Source organism: Triticum dicoccoides, chromosome 5B, assembly GCF_002162155.2.
Source record: "Triticum dicoccoides isolate Atlit2015 ecotype Zavitan chromosome 5B, WEW_v2.0, whole genome shotgun sequence".
Classification (NCBI taxonomy): domain Eukaryota; kingdom Viridiplantae; phylum Streptophyta; class Magnoliopsida; order Poales; family Poaceae; genus Triticum; species Triticum dicoccoides.
Window position 1 is genome coordinate 696,679,476 of NC_041389.1, and position 15,626 is coordinate 696,695,101.

At 44.0% G+C, this 15,626-nt stretch overlaps 1 protein-coding gene across 1 annotated transcript; it reads right to left on the reverse strand.

Annotated features, from left to right (window-relative positions):
* Window positions 1-9,726: 9,726 nt before the first annotated feature.
* Window positions 9,727-11,052, reverse strand: LOC119312727 (phosphoglycerate mutase-like protein AT74H). Its single transcript, XM_037588489.1, has 2 exons — window positions 10,419-11,052; window positions 9,727-10,313 (listed from the first exon to the last, which is right to left on the reverse strand). Exons 1-2 carry the CDS (start codon window positions 10,954-10,956, stop codon window positions 9,808-9,810), a joined length of 1,044 nt encoding a protein of 347 aa, XP_037444386.1. The 5' UTR covers window positions 10,957-11,052; the 3' UTR covers window positions 9,727-9,807.
* Between the last annotated feature and the right edge of the window lie 4,574 nt (window positions 11,053-15,626).

The following is a 15,626-nucleotide window of genomic DNA, read 5'->3' on the forward strand; positions in this document are numbered from 1 at the left end:
CCGCCTACCAGATCCATTTGCTCTCTCATCTCTTCTGCCTCCTCCATGACGTTCGTCTCACTGCTCTGCCACCACGCGCACTCCCTAGTCGTTCCTAGCCTCTGCACCGTCAGCACCGGCACAACAGTCCTCTTTCCCATCCTCGCCGCCTGGGACGTCATCGCCGGCCCGGACGCCACCGCGGTACGTCTGCCAACTCTCTGGCTCCACCTTGCACTCTATGTGTTCGACACATTGTCTAAGCTGATTTTTTGTGATTTTATTAGGGAAAAACAATGAAGTCTGATGCTTCGTTGGACGAGGAGTATGGACCAACGGAGCTTGATGAAATGATTCAAGATGAGTTCTTCGATTCCTCGGATTCTGAGGAAGAGTGAACATGATCATACTCATGAGTATGCAAGAGAAAATGGACCTGCGGGTGGAGCATATTCTCAACTTCAAGGGCTTAATCAAAGAGAAAAGAGTGATCAATCGGGATAACGGACGAACACCGAGCGGATGCGGTTTAGATTTGGGTCCGCACGTTGGGCCAGCACTTTTGGCCGTTTTGATCCTAACGGATACGCGCGGACAGTTTGGGTTGGCCCGGTCGGAGTTGCTCTAAAATGCAAATATGCGGCGGTGTAGTGTACTTTACTACTAAGATGATACGGCTGTACGTGCTACTGACATGGGCATGACAATACATGCGTGCAAGCCTACTTCATTTTTCTTTATAATAACTGCGCATCTACTTCTTTGATGTGACATCTACGCGCAACCAAAAAGCTAACGGAGTCCAGGCATGCGCCTTGTGTTATTGGCTTATTGCACCGTTGATTCACTCGATCACACAACGTACTTATTTATTTAACTATCACTATCACATTCGTGATCCAGTGTCAGCTCTGATACGGCACAAGTTGAGTCAAGCAGGTCTCCGGCCGGAGGTTCGCCGTAGAGCTGGAGAAGCACTCCACATCGCGAAAAGTCAGAATCAGACCACTTGTTTTTTTTTATCACTGCAGTTTTTCCCATTGATGAGGGATACAGCTGTACGTGTATATATGTTTGAAAAAATCAATGAAAGCGGCGGGAAGAAGATCCCTACAACCGTACCTATAAGGGATATATGATTCTAATCGACTAAGAAATTCTTCGGCCGATCACAATCGATCTTTGATTCTTCATCAACTGGTAATTCGGTAGTTGCACATTTTAGAAATTAATCATGTCTAAGTCCAGGTCCATAAATGTTGTCATTATGTAATTTGAAAGGTCTTGCTGATGTATAGATATCAATTTACAAAAATATCAAACGTCCGACTTATAAATTATTGTGACGGAAAAACTAATGGTAGCAAGGTAAAATGTTATGGCACCTAGCATTCACACTTGGAAACACTACCTGAAGGAGGGACTATAGGTTACTCAGACCAGAGCTAAACCAGTCAAGGCAGATAAGATCAGTGTCTGGATAGAACAGAACTGTAGAACTATTGTTCTACGGTTTCGGTTCAAACAAAAAAAGAAGTCATATGGCACACCATGGTGTGCCAATCTAAAATCATTTTTGGTTTGTTGCCATGGACTATAGACAAAATCGTACACAATCGGTGTGTTTGTCATCGTGATAGTCACTCTACAAGTAGTACAACAATCATCGTTGAGAAATAATATATGTACAAACTTGGTGTGCTGTCATATAGATAGATATAGTGCCAGCAGCCCAAGACATATAAGATTATTAGCAGGGCAGGATAATGGCCACTGATACGCCCTAGGCCGTTGACATTTGCAACGGTCGCTGAACCTGAACTCCTGGAGCATCGTACGTACGGGCATCTATTTCTATACAATAAAAACAAGAGTGTTCCGCGAACGAACCTTTCTATATTTCATTATTGCTGCCTACGTATGTACCTACCCCTACAAGATCAGCGTCAAGTTTTGTTTTTTCGGCAAGAAGATCAGCATCAAGTCGGTGTGCTGTAGGATACGTATGCTTTACCGGCCATTGTTCTGGTACATCGTCTTTATTTTTTTTGCGGGATACAGTTGGATGTTTTATGGGTCTGAACAACGCAAACGTAACGCAACAGCTTTGAGTTCGTCCTATGTGCATCCACTAAATAATGCACTTTTTTTCACCCGCAAAAATAAACTTTTTCAGTTCCTAATTATTTGTTGTTCTAGCTTTGTGTTAAGTCAAAAAAAAAATTATCTATTCAAGTCTATAGTGAACCAATCAAAATCTACACACCAAGACAAAGGTTATAGACTTATAGTTACACGGTACTGACAGGAAAGTACCTAATACTCCCTCCGTTTTGAATTACTTGTCTTGGATTTGCCTAGATACAGAAGTATCTAGCACTAAAATGAGTCTAGATACATCCGTATCTAGACAAATCCAAGACAAGTAATTCAGAACGGAGGGAGTAGTTCTAAACGAAGTAAGAAATTATTTCATGATCATGATATTTGATATCGTTCATCTAGCTAATCAGTGATAATTAGATACTTGCACATTTTGGGAATCATGTACCGTTGAAGATTCAGAAATGCATAAACACAAATTTGTGTCTGAAAAACAAAAGGGTGCAATCTTGTGGCATTATTGTACTAATCCAAAAGAAGCTACCGACAGTTCCTTTTATCTGCCAGAAACTATCAAGAAAGTATACACGGTACTGGTGTCCTGTCATCGTGATATTTACTCTACAAGTACAACAGCCATCGGTAGAAACTAAACAAACTTGGTGTGCGTGCTGCCATGTTGCATACCCAAATTATATATGTTTATTAGAGTAGTGAGCTCCAGGAAGAAGGCTGCTGATAGGCGCTAACCTATAATTAAGCAACACGCTCTCCACAGCCGTTGACATTGCAAGTTGGCAAAGGTCTCCAAAGCATCGTACTGACATTTATATAACAAAACGAGGAGTGCTCCACGAAGAATCTATCTAATGTTTGATTAGGGCAATTTGGTGTGTGTGCTGTACAGAATATGTAAGCTTAAATGGCTGGCGATCTCACAATCTGTGTATTATGGCTCCACAGTTGCTTCACTTGATCACACAATCCATTCATTTATTTGTATTACCCATCACATCCATAATTTGGTTCATATTGCAAGTTGAGTCAAGCAGGTTTCGAGCCGGTTCGTCATGAAGCTAGAATTGGTCCAAAACACTCCACACCACAAAAAGTCAGAATCAAACCATAAGTAATTTCTGTTTTATGTGTGGCTAATTCTGATGAGGTATAGTTTTTTTTTTGCGGGTGATGAGGGATACATGTATAAGTGTTGACGTTAGAAAACAAATCGACGGAAGTGTGGGGAACAAGATTCTTACGACTACGACGAAAAAGGATTCTCATGACAAAAATAGATATCACGGGGCAACATATTATAGGAGTGTTCTTTGTCAAAACCATCACCAAACCAAAAACATTAGAAACGTATATCTTTTTCACATAAGGGTTTAAGAATTCATAGATGGTACTATTTTGGTCCCATAGAGATAATGAAAGTTTTGAAAATTCCAGATCATTCTGGAAACAATTTTCAATCATGTCCAAAATATTAGAATTTAATTTGAAATTTCAAGAAGTGTATGTTTCTGTGAAATTTGATCGGATTTTAAAATCCTAATTCGAAATTGCACTAATTACGGCATGTAATGTAACGGATCTAATGTCTGATCCGTGCTTCACACAAGGTGCGGTCAATAGAACTCAAACAACAACTTTGTGATGGCCTGCAACAAAAGATATGGTTTTCAAATAATATACTCTCTTGGTGTGCTGCCATTCTGCCAACCTGATTAATAAGATACGAAAATTAATATAAGCAACGCGCTCTCCTCGACCGTTGACATTGCAACGGCCGCTGATCATGAACTCCTAGGAGCATCTCGGAGTGTATATTCAAAACCAAGATGAGCAAGTTTTTTTTTTTGAAGGAACCAACCAAGATGAGCAAGTTGGTGCGCCGTAGAATACATTGTTTTCGTATGAACTCTACTGTAGGCCAGTAGGACAAAGCCCCCACTGAATTTTTTGCTATTATTATTGAAAGTAAACCAGTGCAGGAGAGCTGTACAAAGTAGAATACGCGAATTTATTCGGCTGAGGTGTAATCTATCGAGCTGTTGTTCAAGTGAGCTAGTCCGTACGTGAGTAGCTTACGGCACTGGACAAACGGAAACGTAACGCAACAGCTTTGTTTGAGCTTGAATTGGTCGTCCGTGTGTTCGTTTGTGTTATTGGCGGTAAACATGATATTGTTCTTTTGTTTACTATACTAACGTAGCAGACCTCATTTGGTTTTTGTTTTTGTCAACTTCAAATTAAAGTAACTAAATAACAAATGAATTCTTAAGTTTTTCCGTTTACAAAGGACTGTAGCAACAGTCGCATTAGCGAGAGACTCGAAGTCGTACTCTAGCAATGTGTCGATGCTAGGTTTTTCCATGATTACTCTAGCAATTTTCCCTAGATTTCTTTTATTTTCGTTTGATTTTTTCAGGTAATACGGAAAATTTAAATTATATTTTTTTGGCAATTTTAAAACAGCTTTAGTAAAATTGAGAACATTTTCCAAAAAAACATGATATTTTTTAAAATATAAGGACAACTTTTTCACAACACAAACATTTTTTAAACACGAAAAATTTGTGAATATCTCGAACACTTTAAAAAAACACGAACATTTGAGAACAAAATTTGATACTGGCGACATTTTTTGAAATTTTAAAGATTTTGTAAAATCATGATTTTTAAAAAATTCCCAAACATTTTTTGAACTTAATAGAAAAATAAATATGGAAACAAATGACATTCTGAACATTTGTTTTTTAACTAATAAATATTTTTTGAAATCTCAACATTTTTTGAATTTATGAACAAAATCTGAAAATACGAACAATTTTTTTTGGGAGAATTGAACATTTTTTTTAAAAGAGCCGCTATGAGATAGACCACCCCTAATGGACCCCATGAGCCCCATATGGGGCGCCACTTCCATAATGAAGAGCTTGGCGAATTGGACTTTGGAGGGAGTCCTTCCCTGCTTAGGACAACTCCAATGGACTAACGCATTTCGTTCGTCCGCATCCGTTTTTCTCCACGCAGACAAAAACATAGCCCAATACACGACACAAACGAGTCGATGTTTGTTTTGTTGTCTGCTTCGACTCATTTCCAGCCCAAATTTGGAATGGGTTTGCGTCCGTGCGGATAGCCCTTGATGCCGTGGGCGTCCTCCCCTTGCCCGCATATAGGTGGCACACCATCTCCATTCCCACCTTTCCCCTCCCAGAACCCTCTTCTCTCCTTCCCTAAAACCATGGTCGACGCACCCAACCCCTGTCGCTGCCCGTAGACCTGCCATGACCGTCTCGTCATGGTCGCTTGCGCCATGGCCCAGGTGAAGCTAAAGAAAGAGGTCACCCTGAAGCAGTGAGCGACCAAAAGTGAGAAGTGGGGCAACCGGAGGAGGAGGGGTAAGGCAAAATTAGATATTACCGCCATCGTCGCCGTTGTCGCCGCTCAGGACGGACATCTATGGACGCCGAGGCCATCGCCGTGAAAGTCGCACAAGCCACCCTCCCCATGCTTAGTATTGGCATCCGCGTCTCGGCCCTTGTTGCAGCCGCAACCGTGGCAACCAGCTCAGATTCATAGGCGGCCCACCCACCTAGCTTGCAGATGCATCGTCCATGTCAACATTGCCGCCGAAAAATTTGATATTTTGATCAAAAGCGTGAAAAATATTTTAAAATGCGAGCATTTTTTGAAATGTGAACAATTTCCAAAACGGCGACTTGTTTTGAAATTTGTGAACATATTCTAAAATCAAGATATTTTTGGAAATTCCAAAGAAGAATCTGAACCCACGAACATTTGTTCGAAATTCTTGAACATTTTCTAATCGCCTTAAATTGTTTGGATTCTGAAGAAACGAGGACATTTTTGAAATACTGAACATTTTTTTAATTGAGAAATGTTTTTGAAAATATAATATGTTTTATTAAGAACACGATTTTCTTGGAAACTTAAAAAAAACATCACAAACATTTTGTGAAAATGTGATCACTTCTTAAAATTGCGACCAATAATAAAATTCTGAACATTTTTATAAGTTGTGAACAATGTTTATTATTCTTTCAAAATTTGGGAACCTCTGAATTTTTTTAGATATCCTAATTTTTTTTGAAATTCTCTAACATATTTTGAAATTGTAAACAAATTTAAAAAGTAGGAACATGTTTTATGTACCATAAAAGTTGGAACAACAAACATTTTTCAATTTGTGAACAAATTTAGATAAACAGGAACATTCTTTAAAATTGCAGACAATTTTTTAAAACAGAAACATTTTTTGAAAATCCTGAACATATTTTGACTCCAAAAATAAACTTATTTTTTGAACAAATTCTCAAAGGGGGCATTTTGTTAATTACGATTTCAAATGTTCCTAAAAAAATTGTAAAGTTTAAAAGGAAAAAGAATAGAATAGAAACAAAACAATAGAAAATAGAAATAAACTTGAAAAAGAAGTAAAATAAGAACAGGAAATAAACAAAAACAGAAAAAAGAAAAACTAAGAAGTCGTAAAAATGAATACTTTTGTAGTCTAAAGACACTGTTTATTAATGATCATAAACAAGGTTCGGGAGGATACAATTTAGGTCCGAAGAATTATGGAGCCATAGATGGCGTCCTAAAGCATGCTTAGTAAGGCTATGTGCCTCTGTATTCATATCACATCTTTCGAAGATGAAGGAGTATCTCGTAAACTGCGTTGACGTCGAAATGATCTCGTTGATATTGCTTGCATATAGACCGCATGTGCCCTCATGTGTTTCATTGATCACAATCTTACAATCTTAAGCAATGACCTTACCCTCGCAAAAAAAAATCTTAAGCAATGACCACATGTGATAATGGTAGATCAAGGGTTAGAGCAAGGGCTTCTCGGCATGCCGAGGCCTCAAGTGTAGCTGGATTCGTCACCCCCGAGCATTTAAGCGCCGAAGAGCCTAAGTATTCCCCCATTCCATCCCTTCAAACTGCACTATACGAGCCTTCATTAGAGTTTTGTTACATAGCCCCATCAACTTTAATTTCTGCAAATCCTTGAGCGGGGGAGTCCACCAGCGGTGAGGCGTTCTATTTGCTGCCGCAGGATCCTGTAGCACGGTAATCCCGCTGAAAATAGGCTGGCCCATGTTGATCGCTCACACCGCTCCCCAGTGCGTTTCAGTGACGGTTTGTCGCGATAAGCGTCATATATGATAGTATTACGTAATTAAGGACGGATACTAGCTGGTGGATAATATATATATTAAAAATAAACTGGTGGATAAATTTCATAACGGGCTAACAAAGTAAGCCCAAATCAGAATTCAACCGGGCTGGAAAGTAGTCCCCATTAGGCACCTCTCTAGTTCTAAAAAGAAAACAACAGAAAGGCCCCTCTCTGTACTCTGTTTTTCTAAAAATTACAAAGGGGGCAAGCAGAGGAGTGGTTGTACTGTATCTCCATGTTCCGTTCTGTTTTGCACCGACCTGGAAAAAGAAGCACAAGCAGAGGAGTGATCGATGGCGTTCAGAGATCCATCCATGGAGCTGAAATTAATACAGCGTGATGCGTAGGAATTATTGCCTAAGAGCATCTTCAACAGCCGCGCTAAGCGCCGCGCACAAAAATCCTGTTTGCCGCGCGCGCTTCGGCTGGTTTAGCGCGGCCGCCAGCGCTGGCTCCAGCAGCCGCGCTATAATGCAGCGCGCGCGCCGCTCCAGCAGAGCGTAAAAATACACAGCGCGCGCGCCGCACAAACCACATATACATTTCAAAAAAGAAGAGCAAAAATGATCAAACAAACAATAAATCAACAATAAATAGTTCAATTTTGTTACCATTACAACTCAAACAAATAGTTTATCGTTCATGCAATGAACACAACAAATAATGCAGAAATCATGATGCTCTTTGTCGTCCATACCATGCCCACCACTCTTCAATCAGATCATTCTGAAGTTCATTGTGCGTTGCGGGACGCCGAATGGCATGATAGGAGGCAATAAAACGGGCTACCCTTTGAGCCCTCCGTCGCACTCGCACGGGATGTCCCAAGAGTTCATACTGTGAGTAGTCTAAATCTTGGCCACGCTTATTCTCGATGATCATGTTGTGCATGATCACACAAGCGTGCATGATGTATCAAAGCATTTGTTGATCCCAAAATCTAGCCGGTCCTCTCACAATAGCAAATTGTGCTTGCAGAATCCCAAATGCTCTCTCCACATCTTTTCTAGCCGCCGCCTGAGCATTGTGGAAATCAAGATATTTCTTACCTTCGGGCTTTTTCAACGGCTACACGAAGGTTTGCCACTTTGGATAGATGCCATCCGCTAGATAATAGGGTACGTACGACCATTTGCTACAAACTGCACCGGTGGCAACTCACCGTTTGCAATCTTATTCATCAGTGGTGACCGGTTGACAACATTTATGTCATTCAAAGATCCAGGCATTCCAAAGAATGCATGCCAAATCCAAGTCTCCTGATTGGCCACCGCTTCAAGGATTATAGTGGAACCTTTTTTTTGGCCATGGAATTGCCCATGCCATGCCTTTGGACAATTCTTCCAACTCCAGTGCATGCAATCTATTGAGCCAAGCATGCCAGGAAAGCCGCGCGCTTTGTTCATCGCCAATAGTCTTGCGGCGTCTTCAGCAGTGGGAGATCTCAAATACTCCTCACAAACACTTGCACAATTCCCACTGCAAAGCGCTTGACACACATGATGACTTGGCTCTCACCCATAGCTAAGTGATCATCAACTAGATCAGCCAGGATACCGTATGCCAACATACGCAAAGCGGCTGTCACCTTCAGAAAGGTGCTATGCCCGAGCTCTCCGGCGGCATTCCTCCTTTGCTGGAAAAACCGGTCATGGCTCGCTAGTTTCTCTGCAATGCGCCTGAATAAGTCGGTGCTCATGCTAAACCGGTGATGAAAATACGACTCCGGGTATGTGGGATTCTCCACGAAATAGTTCTTCATCAATCTGTTATGGGCATCAATCCTATCTCTCCAAATTTTCTCTCGACCCATAACCGAACCACCGTGCTTTGGTTTCTTATTGATATGCATAGCTAGGATCATTGCAAGATCCTCCTCCTCTTCCATATCAAATTATTCTTCGGAAGAATCAAACGACGAACTCATCTACAATGTTCAATACTATACTATAAAAACTACAATTCAAAACATGCCCAAAATTCATGAAGTTTGAGCAATGCATACCTTGTAGGCGTTTTGTCGAACACCTTGCGGGCGCGGCGCGGCAGCGAGCGCTCGGGCGCTGTTCCTCGGACGACGGAGGCGCGCGAGCGCCGGCGGGACTAGGAGGGGATGGGGCGAAAGAGCGGCGGCGTGGGGATAGGCCGGGGAAGCGCCTGAACGGTCGCCGGGGGGGCGCGGGCGGCGGCGGCGGCGCGGCCGGATGAGGGTGGAAGCGGGAGAGGAAGTGCGAGAGCGAGAGCTCGAGTGTGCCGCGCGCTGCAGCGGGCGTCCGAAATACACCGCGCGGGGCAGTGTTTCTGACAGCGCGCCCAACTCGTTTTAGCGCGCGCGCGGTTTTTGCGCGCCCGCTGGAGCGACCCGCCGCGTTGCGCGCGCGATAAAACCGACTAATTTGCAGTGCGGCGCTAGTATAGCGCGGCTGTTGGAGATGCTCTAAACCGGAGCGGGAATTTACAGATCTTTGCTTCATATACAGGTATACAGATCAGCTCCAAGGAATTTCCTAGCTGAAATGGGTGAAGAAGGAGGGGCCGTTGGTGATGAAGTTGTAGTTGAGCTCGCCGGGTCTTGCTGTCCGCTGCCACATCTGGTCGTCGATCATCTCGTCGGTGAGCCCGAACTCCCTCAGCTCGTCCACGGTGTGGTGCACCAGCAGGCTGTATCGGCCGCCCTCGCCGGTCTGCATCACCAGCGTGCCGCCGTTGTCCAGGTTCGCCAGGCCCTCGAACTGCCGCACCGTCCACTTGTACCACCGCATCAGGAACACCCGCAGCGTCAGTCCGTGCGACACCAGCACCAGGTTCATCTCCGGCGCCGGCGGCGCACCGGGCGGCGAGGGGGGCTGGAAACGGCCGATGTCGATGTCGGCGCGGAGGGTCTCCCGGAAGCCCGTGATCCGATCGTACACGTCCGCCGCCGACTCGCCGTCCGGGAACCGGTAGAAGAACCGCCCGTACCGCCGCCGGATCTCCTTCTCCACCCGCATCTTCTCCCGGTCCTGGAAGTTCCCTGCTCACGGCCACAGACAGACACGTGGGTGGTCGATCAGGCCACGTGGTAGTACGAGATAAGGCAATCCATTTCTTTATCCGCATGCAGATCGGGTCGTCGTACCGAAGTCCTGCTCGCGGATGCGGGGCTCCTCGCGGACGCCGGCGATGCGGCGGGCGTCGAAGGCGCGGCCGACCCCGCGGAGCGTCTCGAGGGTGCGCCGGTACGGGGACACGTAGAAGTAGACCTTCCAGTCGTCGTCGCCGTCCTCCTCCTCATCGTCTCCGTGGCCGGAGGAGAGGAGGCGGTGCAGGCGGCGGCCGCAGTCCTCGGCCTGGCGTTGTCCCTTGGGGGTGAGGCCGATGAGCGGGTCGGGGACGCGCGTGTAGGCGCCCTCGTCCACGTTCCCCTCGCTCTGCCCGTGCCGCACCAGCACGATGCGCCGCGGCCGGGGCGGCGGCGCCGGGTACAGCAGCGGGCGAAGCTCCGGGAAGTAGTGCTGCTGCTGCTGCTGCTCCTGCTCCCGCGCTCCGGACGACGCCTGCGCGCGGCGGCGCGGGACGCCCAACGTGTCCTCGCAGCAGCGGCACCGCAGCCGGTGCCGGGACCGGGGTCGCGGCGACGCCGCTGGCGCCGGGGCGCACCTGGTGGCCGCCGCCATCAACTAATCAGCTATCTTGCGCGGTTGCTACGGCCGCATCGGGTCGCCGGTGGCCAGTGGGGAACAGAGAAGCCGGCCGAGGGTATGTGCGTGGGCGAAGAAGGTTTGTTTTCTAGCGCTCGTGCGGCATGTGCCCGATAGCTACGTGTGCGAGCCAAGAACGACGAGAAGTTCCACGTGTACTACACCATTTCGAGATAAAAAAACTATTCTACGTGTCCACAGAGAAGCAAATGGGATCTGTATTCTGCTTTTAACTGGGCAACAACTACACGGCCTAGTTAGCCACAAAGATTTCATTGCAATGCAATCCACTCGAAAAAAAAACATTCCTACCTCGTAACTTTAAACAATTAAAGAATTTATAGGGGTTTCCCCTAAAAAACACGGGAGCTCCTATACAGCTCTGCAGGCGCCCGTTAACGATCCGGCGCCTGCAGCGCTGCTAGCATGGTCCGGCCCATTAGCATGCTGCCCCAAGTTTTTTTTAATTTCTTTTTACGAAAATAAAAATATGAAATGGAGAAAGGTTTACAGATTTTAAAGAAAAAAGTTCATCCATTTGAAAAAAACACGTTCATATCTTTAAAAAAGGTTCATTAATCTGAAAAAAAGTTCATTCAAATTGAAAAAAGTTCATCCAACTTAGCAAAAGTTCATTAAATTTGAAAAAGTTCGTAGAAATTGAAAAAAAGTTCATGTATTTTTAGAAAAAGTTCATGGAACTGGAAAAAAAGTTCATAAATAATAAAAAAAGTTCATCCATTTTCAAGACAGATGTTCATTAAATTTCAAAAAAGTTCATCAATCTCAAAAAAGTTCACAGAATTTTCAAAATAAAAAACGAGAACCGGCGCCTAGATTGGCCGGCCCATTTATAGACGCCACAGGCGCCAGTTAGCAAAATGCACGTTAACTGGCGCCTGTGGCGCCAAATAGGAAATGCCCAAAAACACATCTGCACGTACTTCAAAAGATATAAATTTTACTCGGGCTGTATTTCTCAACAAAACCTGCTTTGAGTTTTAATATTATAAAAATGAAAATAGCAGTTATTGGCGTCAAAAGTTTAAAGATAAAATTAAAAAATATAGACATTGGCCTTTTAATAAAAACTAAAGGAAGTAGCAAAACTTGAGCGGCATCGACACCCTAGCGAGCTATCCTCTCGTCATAGTTTTGAATATTTGGATGAGGGAGGGGGGTGATGTGCCAAATTTAACGAATATACTTTTTATTGATTTATCATTGTATTGCTGTATTTTTTGTTAGAACCTATTTTTAAAATATATAATAAAAATAGACTATTGGTCATCAAATGTTTAATGAAACATTTACATTTGTGCCCCTAATTTGAAAACATGCTCAAATTTGCCCCTAATTCGGAACCATGCTCAAATTTACCCCTTTGTCGTTAGGTGTACTTACAGAAATGCCCTTTTGTGCCGTTACCGTCTGGTCAAACGACTTTGACCACTATCTGAACATTTGCTAGACATTTTACCCCCGACTCCATGTGTCACTTACACGTGGAACCCACTATAAAATATATAGGAAAAACTCTTTCTCTTACACACACTTACATGTGGGTCCGAACTAAAAAAAGAAAAAAATAGAAAAGACTCACTCACCCCTCTCTATCACTTACAAGTGGACCCAACCGAAAGAATAAAAATAAAAATACTTTCTCTCACACAGCCCCCTCTCTCCCCTAAAATGTTGGTCGTTGGACCCACTGTGAAGGTCAATACCCGCCCTTTCGTGGTCATGGCGAGGCTTGCCGGCTCCGGTGCCCGTCGCTGGTGAAGGGCGGGCGCGCCTGTTCACTACTAGTGAAAAGGCTATACGTGGATGCTTAGTAGTAGTGTGGGGTTAGAACAATCGCTACACGTAGTACATAAGAGTAGCGCGGGAAGCCCAAACAAGCGCTACTGCTAAGTGGGCTCCTAGTGCCCCCACAGGCTGGCCACGGTCGCAGCGTGGGTCGCCTGACAGCGCTACTGCTAAGCCTGTTAGCAATAGAGGGGTTCTATAATCCCTACTACTATTGTGGCCAGCCCGGGGCCAGCTCCCCGAGCCACTTAACAACTGTGTGGGCCCGTACCCCGCGCTACTGCTAAGTTAGCCCTATATCTTCTTCCTCGCGGCACGTTCCACTACATCTTCCTCACTCTCCCATCACACTCCCCCGCTAGCTCTCTCTGTCGTCGTCGCCGCCCATCGTCGCCCCCGAGGTATCTCGCTCCCTCCTCTCGTCGGCCTCCTCCCTTCTCTCACCGCCCTCCATCCACGCCTTCCTCCCTCCTCCTCTCGCCGCCCTCCTCCCTCATCCTCGTCGTCCTCCCTCTCTCCTCTCTCCCTCTCTCCTCCATTCCGGCCTCCTCCCTCTCTCCTCCCTCCCTCCCTTCCTCCCTCCCCCATCAATGTTTTTCTGAATAAAATAGAACATATATGTTATATGAATAGAATGTAGGAATTTTGAATCAAATAAAATAGAAAATAGAGGTTTTTTGAATAGAGTAGATAGGTAGAATTATGTTGTAGAATGTAGATAGCTACGTAGAATGGTCTTTGGAATAGAATAGAAAACTAGTGAATAGGTTTTTTGAATATAAAAAAGTTTTACTAATAGAAATTTTTAGTAAAAAAATTGTAATACAAATTTTTAGGTATAGAAAATTTTCAATTATAGAAATGTATTGGAATGCTATATGAGAAATTTTAGGTATCAAATTTAGTAATAAAAAGAAAATGTAGGTATAGAAATTTTTAGTAATATTGTTTTTCAATATAGAAATGCATTGAACAATTTAATTATTTTATGTCATTATCACTTTGTCATCAAAGAATGCTATATGAGATTTGATGATAAAAAATTGTCACTCGGTGGAATATGCAGGCTTTGTAGTGTCGCGTCTCCCTCGAGTGATCGTCGTCGGGGCTACCTCTACTTCCTCTACACCCGAGTCAGTGAGCTAAAAGTCCACCTCCTCCTTCTCTTCTCCTCGGTGTTGAATAGAGTAGAACTAGGGTATTTAGTTATGTCAATCTCACATTGCCAAATTGAGAGAGAGAGAGAGAGAGAGAGAGAGAGAGAGAGAGAGTTCTTGAAGAACTAGGGTATTTAGTTATGCTTCTTGTCCAAATTAAATGTTTGGGTTATAAGATATATTGATACATTTTTTGTCAATATTGAACCATTGAAATGCAATGAGCACCAAGTTTGAATGCTCCTGTGTGAATGTTTATGTGCGACGCGGGGTAGATCACCGACAAGCCGGTCGACGACTCCCAGAAGATCACCAACGACACCCGCGCCCGGTCGACATCCATCGTCTATGGTGAGTATACTTGGTATATGTGGTTGCTTAAATATGAAAATGAAGGATATATGTGTGCTTGCCCTACTGGCCTATGTTTGCAGGGAACACCTCCTAGTGACCTATGCAAGTTCTCATAGATATTTTTATAGATGTAGTAGTAGTAGATGAGTAGTTGTGACAATGTGAAGCTAGGTTTTTTTAAATGATAATTGATCCGGATAGAATATCAAGTTTAAACATCTTTGTGTGTGCATGGACATCTTTGTATCGTAGGGAAAATCCAAGTGGCCTATATTTTGCCGGAGTGTTGATTCATTTCCATACTGCCAAATTACAGACGCTCGATATGTCCTATTTTAGCGAAGGTCATGCGGGATTTTTCCGTGAATTTTAGCATGACTTGTGCTAGAATATGTAGGAAATATCGAGTGCCCTGGATTTGTTGGAAAGAGTATTAAACGACATTTCAGGTTGATTTTAAGTCTATCGGGGCTCCATACATGAAAGTCAAAAAACCATGAGGGAGAGTGTCCACCATATATGAGAGAAGAAGAATGCCGACTGTTGTCGTGAGGGTCGCTTCTCCTTCTTCTCCTTGTGCTCGACCTTTGTTATGCACTAGGAGAAGGAGGAGTAGCGACCATCACCAACGGTCAGAAAATCAGTGAGGGAGTGTCCACCATATATGAGAGAGGAGGAATCATGACTGTTGTCGAGGGGGTAGCTTCTTCTTCATTCGAAGGTGCTACATTTTGGTGTAATGCAATTTTGAATGAAAGTAGGAGCTATCATCACCGACGGTCACAAATGTCAGAGAGGAAGAATCCCGACTATTGTCGTGGGGGTCGCTTCTCCTTCATTCCCGTGTGCTAGATATTTTGGTGTAATGCACTCAGGGATGAAGGGAGGAGTGACCATCACCGACGGTCGAATATATCAGAGAGGGAGTGCCCACCATATACATCACGTGAGATGAGAGTTTTCAAGGAAGACTCGGCAAATCGAAATTCAATCCGTGATGAATAATAATGATCTGTGTGTTGAGTTTCTGGTAATTGCCATCGATTTATAATCTTTGAATTTTGAGCACAGGGAATGTCTGACAACGGTAGGATCCCGGAGTGTGAATACTGCTGCGATAACCGGGGTTTGTGCGACAGAGAGTCTCACCTGCAAAATGGTAGGTTCTTCACAGTGAAGCTGGAAGAGACCTTCGATGTTTGTACGATATGCAACAAGTATTTCATCATAATTAAACATATGACTTATGCTTCTTTGCTTCAACGTGCAATTTCCGGGTTTTTTTTCACTTCGACTAGTACATTCCGTGCCATGCAAGACCGTATG